Genomic DNA, 7,270 nt, shown 5'->3' with positions numbered 1-7,270 from the left:
TCGCCGCCCCGGGCCCGTCCCCGCGTCGCCGCCCCCGTCCCCGTCGCCGCCGTAGCCTCCGTCGCCGCCCCGGGCCCGTCCCCGTCGCGGCGTCCCCGCGTCGCCGCCCCCGTCACGCCCCGGCCCGTCGCCGCCCCCGTCACGCCCCGGCCCGTCGCCGCCCCCGGCAGTCGCCTCGCCGTCGCCGTCGCCCCGCTGTGAGCTCTCCCCCTCTAACCCCTCTCCCTCGCCCCCGGCGGCCACCATGGGCGCCGCCCCTCCCCGAGCCCATACACACACACACACATTTCCTTCAGTTAATTAGTATATACGTATTTTGTACGCTTAATTAGTTTAGATTTTTTAGATTATTATTTTTTCACTAGTATATATATATGAATGCATGTTAGATGGATATAATTAGTGTTTAATTAGTATGGATTTTTTTATATAATGTTGTTTTTCTGTTTTTTAATGGATGTATAGAAGTTGTTTTTTCTGTTTTTAGTGTTAGATGCTTAATTAGTATGAAATAGCATATAGAATTTTGACATATGCAATGATAGCATAATTAGTGTTACATTTGCATATAGTATTTGTTGTCGACGATGCCCGGCCCGCGTCCTCGCCGTCGAAGCGTTCGCGACGACGTCCTGCTTCAGAGGACCCATGTCCGGGACTGGGCTCCGCGGGGCTGGCACTGGGAGGTTCTACCTTCAGGGGCACGACGCTTGGTGAGGAACCCGGCCCCGGGTCCCGTCGTCGACCCTCATCTCCTTTGGTGGCGTTCGCGTGGGCCACTTTCGGTGCGGAGGGAGCGGGCCCCGCCGGAGGTGGTACGTCGCCGTGTCAGGGAGGAGGACGAGCACGTCCATCGCTACATGGCTGCTATGGACGTCAGGTTCTCCAATACCTGGCAGGTTCTTTGGGGAGATCACCCGAGCTATGATCCAGTGATGGTTCCTTCACTTTGGTTGTCCACCGCCTAGATTACTCTATAGTATTGGATCTTTATTAGCTAGCTAGCTAGCTAGTGATGTATTCGATATATAATATTCCACTACAAGAAATATGTCAACTTGTGACCATCACTATTGGTCACTGAAAGGTCATGGTTTTTTATTTGCGACCTTTTTGTGACCAAAAACAGAAGGTCAAAAGTTGGCGGTCATAAATTGACTATAGCGACCTTTCTTCTGGAATGGTCGAAGACGTTTATGACCAAAATATGTCTACTATTTTGTTTTGGTCACTAGCAACCTCCCAGGACATGTAGACATCCAGCGTGGCAATCTGACGTGGCACAAGATTCAGCCCGGTCCAATTCGATTTTCTACATGGGCCTAGCCCAAAAATTCAGCCCATTTATGATTTTTTTCCTTTTAATTTTGGTCAGCTACATTGGCCTAGCCCAGCAATTCGGCCTTTTATTTTCTAGGCCTTTGGCCTTTTCGCTTCCATTTCTTGTTTGGGCCTTGGCCTTTTTACATTCCATTTTAGACCAGGTCCCACTAGTCAGATCATCCAATTATGTCCCACTTGTCAGTTTTTCTTTTGTTTGTTTCCCATTTAAAGGACTCACTAGTGAAATTGGACACCAAGGGTGTTGTTTAGGCGCCCCACGTTAGTTCACTATTTGTGCAATAACCAATAACTTAATTCAAACAGAGGCAATAACACATACAATTTCAAACGACAGCCAAACAAAGTACTTTACAGTCATGGCAGTACAAATCAGGTATTCAACTATAAAATACACCTAATATTAACATGGCCAGCTCCAGGGAGCTAAAACACATAGTTGGGTGCTAGTTTTCTTCGGGATTCTTCTCCTGGAGCTCTTGTACACCAACTTTTGACGAATGAAGGCCAGTATCTACAGGTTATAAATCAAAAAAGAAACAAAATCAAGTGAAGCCGTGCATATAACATTCTCCTAACATTGAAAAATAGCTGCTGAAGTTGAGATCTAATAAGAAACCGTGCATATAACATTCGCATAACAGCAAAACTGCGATATATTTGTAAAAGGGCAAATGATAAGTACCAACCCATGCATTTGGTGAGAATATAACAACAGATTAAGAGCATATTGTTTAGCATCAATGCAGCAACAATACAAAGAGCTGGCATCAATCAGAGCGCAAATTAAGAGAAATTTACGGTCCAGGAGCCGACCTTCCAAAGGAGCAGCATGGTGCGTCGTTGTGCCTTCATCGGGAGTTGCAGGTCGGAGTTGTGAGCTGCTGCTTTGCTTCCCCATATAAGACACTAGGTTCTCTCCTAAGATAGCAACCCAAAAAACAAAAAACATGATTAGGGAGCTGGTACATAAGAAAAGGAATTCATGCACAAATGACATATACAACTAAAAAAACAGGATATGAAATATTATTAGAATTGCATATTAGATGGTTGCAAGATAACTTTTGCTTCATATAAAGTAACTAGAGTTAGCACCCAAAAACTAGAATTTACTAATGTGTTTGTCACACTACCAAAATTCAAGACAAACCATGACAGGGAGACGAGTGAATTGCAGTAGAGGAGGCATCTAATTTGACTACCACAATCATTGAGTGAAAGCAAACATCAAAGAATTCAGAAATTTCTGAACTGAATGGAAGCAAGTTTGCACATGACACAACAGGTCTGTGGTCCCTAATTAGATTAGATATTCCGACTCATGAGCTACATGCATAGACACTTACTAGAACCTGCATATGCTTAAACTAGAAATAGAACAAAAGAAAACTGAACCTATCTAACTCCAGGTTGTTCCACTGCAACTCGGAATTTGCTCAACCGTATGTGTACATGCATCAGGGCATACATAAAATATTCAAGTCAATATTCTCAGCTAACTGTGATGTAATGAAAATAATTACTTAATGACTTGAGGTAAAAATTGATTTTAGACATCAAAATTTGCAGCGCTCATTTCAACCATGTTCAGATAAACTTGAGGTAAATTAGCAGTAAGGATATTAGTTACAAGCTAGGTGTGTAACTACTGTCAACACCACCACCACCAGAGACACGCAAGATAAGCATCAACACCACCATGATCACAGGAGCACATATATAAAGCAAGTACACATGGGCAGCTACTGACAGACCCTAGAACCGCATGAATTTATCACCAGAGAGCTCCAGTAGGAGTTGATGCTTGGTTGCAGCAACTAGTAGAGCCCCACATCCAACCCAAATCATGGACAAGGCCATGCAGGAGCTACACCAGAGAAGAAGGAACGGGGAGGAGCTCACCAGAGGGAGGTTGTAGCTGTAGCGGAGACTCAGCCACACCACGGCTGTGGTGTGACCATCACCACATCCAGGAGAGGGTCTGGAAGCCGCCGAAGCACCACTGTGGCAATCAGGGCAAGCGTCGGGTACAGTGGCGCCACCCGAGGGACATCACCACACATACATCTCCGGCCTCGCCCTGTTTCAAGAAATGTTCAGAACAACTTTGTCAGACTCGATCAATTCTGAAGAAACCACCTTCGTCGTCAGACACATACATACATACAGGAAGCAAAAGAAGAAGAAACAGAGCAGGGACCTGGTCGATCATGGGCATGAGTACTAACTATACTATAGAAGCAACAGAAGCACATATATATATATATATATATATATATATATATATATATATATATATATATATCCTATTTCTTCCACAAAGCGTGTATATAGATAGGTCAGATTTTTGAATGCATTGTTGTGTAAAAAACAAATATGTTGTTGAGGAATTTGATTAGATTTTAGATATGTTAATGAGAGGCAAGAGTTTTCCCTCAATCAATCAACCTGCTGCAATAGTACTAACTATACTAGTCAGGGACGAATTTGGCAAGAGAAAGCATAGTAGTATCAAACTGAAACACAATTCAGTCGCAAAACAACCACCAGCCTTACTTAGTACGTGAGCATCAAGCACACACACATCATACAGGTGCATCTTAAATAATATTTAACTGCCCAAGTTCTGTAGAGTGCTGATACAAGTTGACAGAGCAATGCCATTTATACTATGTCCTATTTATAGAGCTCAGGGTTGATCAGTTCAACACAAAGAAGCAGTTTGAAGCACACACACGCGGCATACAAAGAACCAGCAACATCACTGTCAATCTGCAATATCATAGTAGTCAGCGGCTACTTGTAAATCAGCGTTTCTTACCTTAGGGGGTGAACCTGATTTCCCAGTCTTCTGGGCAGCCACAGCTTCATCGTGCACCATTCCTTTAGTGAACGCTTGCCTCTCTGTCATGTAGAAGTCAAGACTGTATCAACATACCATACACAATAATTTATTACTGAACTAAAAGTATAGGTGAACTAAGCTTTCACATGTGCTGGCTTTTAATGGGTCCAGGCGTAGGTGGGAGATTCCATAACACTTAAATCTGTAGCACATCTCCCTTGCAATATGTAGTTTTCATCAAAAGTGAGCTTTGACACAATACAGCCACATCACTGGCAAATTATTTCATGGCGCAGCAGAACGAACCAACCAGACTGTTTCATATACAACAGACTGTCCATCTAACCCAAAGAAGCAGTTTGAATCACACACACGCGACGATACAGAGAACCAGCAACATCTCTGTCGGTCTGCAGCATGGCCTAGTACAGCAGGTTGATTCCTCAACCAAATCTGAAATGGCCGGCCCCTGTCCGTACGCTCTATTAAAATGCTATAACTAGTACTGCTAGTATTACCATCTCCAGCGATAACGAAACCGTCGCGAGCCGCTACGCGGAAAGGGAATTTGAGTGCTCCTACGCACGCACGGGACTCTGCTATAGAATTCGGAGCGGAACCACGGCGGCGCGGGGGGCCGGAATATCTCAATTCCTGGCGAGGCCCGCCCGTACAGGCACAAGCTCGCCCGTTGAGGGGCGCTCCGAGAATTCCTTCCACGCATTCGCCACTAGGACGAGGGGGACGAGCAAAACCGCGAGCGCGAGGGGCGGAATTCGGCGAGCATTGCGCGCGGATTTGGACGGGGCAGGGACGGGGGAGAGTCGATCTCTCACCTGGAAGGATGGTCCTCCAGGCTCCTTGCGGCGGAGCTGGCTGTCGTGGATCGGGCGGCGGCGGCGGCGCGGCGAGGGGTCATCATGCCGGCCTAGCTCACAGTCGCCACCGCCGTCATGGCCGCGTCGGCGAAGAAGGTGTGGGGGCGCGTGAGGTTTTGTTGGGCTCGATGCGGGGCGTCTGCGAGTTGACGGGGGCGATGCGAGACGGGGACATCGGTGGTGGACGGCGCGCTGGATGACGGGGTCGCGGGTCAACATGTCCGCCAGCTCCCGCTAGATCTGCTTGGCCATCACCCGCACCCGCCGCTCCTTGGCCATGCACCGCACCACGCGCAGCGATGTCGACGGCCATGGCAGCCGCCGCACGGAGACGTGCTCCGCAGCGGTGAGGGCCCGCGGCAGCGGCGGGGACACCAGCGGCCGGCACGGGAACATCCTCACTGGCTTCGTCGTGGTGGGGGATTTTGCGCCGCGGTGAGGCCGTCGGCCGTCGCTGTGGGGAGTGGGAAGGGGAGGAACGGCGACGAGCTCCGCCGGAGGGATCTGGATCGGGGGAGAGGAGTGGGGGCGGGGAGGGATCTGGATCGGCTAGGGTTCACGCGCGTGTGAGAGAGAGATAGGCTGCAGTGGGTTGGATGGACGGATGGATGGATGTATGGGTGGACGGATGGATGGATGTTTGCCACGTCATCGATCCATCCCACAACGGATTCCACCAATCAGAATTCATCTTATGTTTCTCTTGTAGTTTTTATCCTTTTATTTAGGGAAAACATTCAACATATTAACCACTTATAGTTTGTTAAAAAGAAATAATATTGTGCACATGTGTGTATCTTGTGATGACAAACAATGTTGATCTAGGGAGTTTTCATTTTCATTCCACAAAATACCCGTTTTTCATTTTTCGAGTGCCCAAAAGGAGGTTTTTTTGTGAAGAACCTATCAAATAATTGTTGCAAAATTGGACCTAATCATTTTTCTAAAATACTAGGCCATATTTAATGCACAATTGACCAAATGGTTGGGTGTAAAAATTTTTGATCCACCTTTCGTGAAAAAGACAAATTTTCGCCAATTCAGCTGGAAGTGGGTCAAATTTGAACTGTAGCTGCCTTATAGTTTGCTCTTTATTTTTTCCAAAAAACATTTCTAGGTACATAAGTATCTATTTAATCAGAGAAACACCAAAAAGTTCCAAGATTCAACCACTACCTAGGAACGGTCATTCCCGCCGTTTTGACCGCATTTTGAAACGGGCATAAAAAATTCAAAAAAAATCAAAAAATTGGGAAACCTTCACATTGTGTCATCATATGTGGCCAAGTTTTCAGGAAAAATAACAAACTTGTAATAAGGCAATTATTTTAAAAAAGTGTTCTCAGAAACGAGCTATCACGTGTGGAGATCAATGGCTTTCAAGCCAAATGATCAATCTTATGGCCACATTCATGGCATAGTTTGTTCAAATGATCTCATATTGTGCACAAGGGTGCATATTGGAATGGCAAACAATGTTGTCTAAGGAAGTTTTCATTTTCTTTGAACAAAAAAACCATTTTCCATTTTTCGAGTGCCCAAAAGGAGGTTTTTTGTGAAGGACCTCCCAAATAATGGTTGCAAAATTGGACAAAATCAATTTTATAAAATACTGGGACATATTTAATGCACAATTGAGAAAATTGTTGGGTGTAAAAAGTTTTGATCCACCTCTCGTAAAAAAGACAAATTTCCGTCGATTCAGCTGGAAGCGGGTCAAATTTGAACTGCAGCTGCCTCATAGTTTGCTATTTATTTTTTTCAAAAATCATTTATAGGTACATAAGTATCTTTTTAATCAGAGAAACACCAACAAAATTCCAAGATTCAACCACTAGCTTGAACGGTCATTCCCGCCGTTTTGACCGCATTTTGAAACGGGCATAAAAAATTCAAAACAAATCAAAAAATTGGGAAACCTTCGCATTGTGTCATCATATGTGGCTAAGTTCCTAGGAAAAATAACAAACTTATAATACGGCAATTATTATAAAAAAGTGTTCTCAGAAACGAGCTATCATGTGTGGAGATCAATGGCTTTCAAGCCAAATGATCAATCTTATGGCCACATTCATGGCATAGTTTGTTCAAATGATCTCATATTGTGCACAAGAGTGCATATTGGAATGGCAAACAATGTTGTCTAAGAAAGTTTTCATTTTCGTTGGACGAAAAAACCATTTTCCATTTTTCGAGTGCCCGA

General features: G+C 45.1%; 1 protein-coding gene across 1 annotated transcript; it reads right to left on the bottom strand.

Annotated features, from left to right (window-relative positions):
- Positions 1-1,648: 1,648 nt before the first annotated feature.
- On the bottom strand, positions 1,649-5,610 carry LOC125523162 (uncharacterized). The gene is made up of 5 exons (XM_087516506.1): positions 5,026-5,610; positions 4,166-4,248; positions 3,247-3,424; positions 2,158-2,262; positions 1,649-1,855 (listed from the first exon to the last, which is right to left on the bottom strand). The coding sequence occupies exons 1-3, from the start codon at positions 5,284-5,286 to the stop codon at positions 3,397-3,399; spliced, it is 372 nt and encodes a 123-aa protein (XP_087372632.1). The 5' UTR covers positions 5,287-5,610; the 3' UTR covers positions 1,649-1,855; positions 2,158-2,262; positions 3,247-3,396.
- Positions 5,611-7,270: the final 1,660 nt, after the last annotated feature.

The sequence above is a fragment of the Triticum urartu genome, chromosome 3A (genome assembly GCF_056163025.1).
Source record: "Triticum urartu cultivar PI428250 chromosome 3A, HENAU_Tu73, whole genome shotgun sequence".
Lineage (NCBI taxonomy): Eukaryota > Viridiplantae > Streptophyta > Magnoliopsida > Poales > Poaceae > Triticum > Triticum urartu.
Note: the sequence above shows the minus strand (reverse complement) of the source record. Positions and strands in the feature narration are given on the sequence as shown.

Excerpts from the sequence above, each read along its gene's own strand:
- LOC125523162 (XM_087516506.1), bottom strand. The coding sequence starts at position 5,286 with ATGTTGACCCGCGACCCCGTCATCCAGCGCGCCGTCCACCACCGATGT. Across the intron at positions 4,249-5,025 it reads CTGGAGGACCATCCTTCCAG|AGAGGCAAGCGTTCACTAAA; the intron begins GTGAGAGATCGA and ends TCTACATGACAG. Across the intron at positions 3,425-4,165 it reads AATCAGGTTCACCCCCTAAG|GGCGAGGCCGGAGATGTATG; the intron begins GTAAGAAACGCT and ends TTCTTGAAACAG.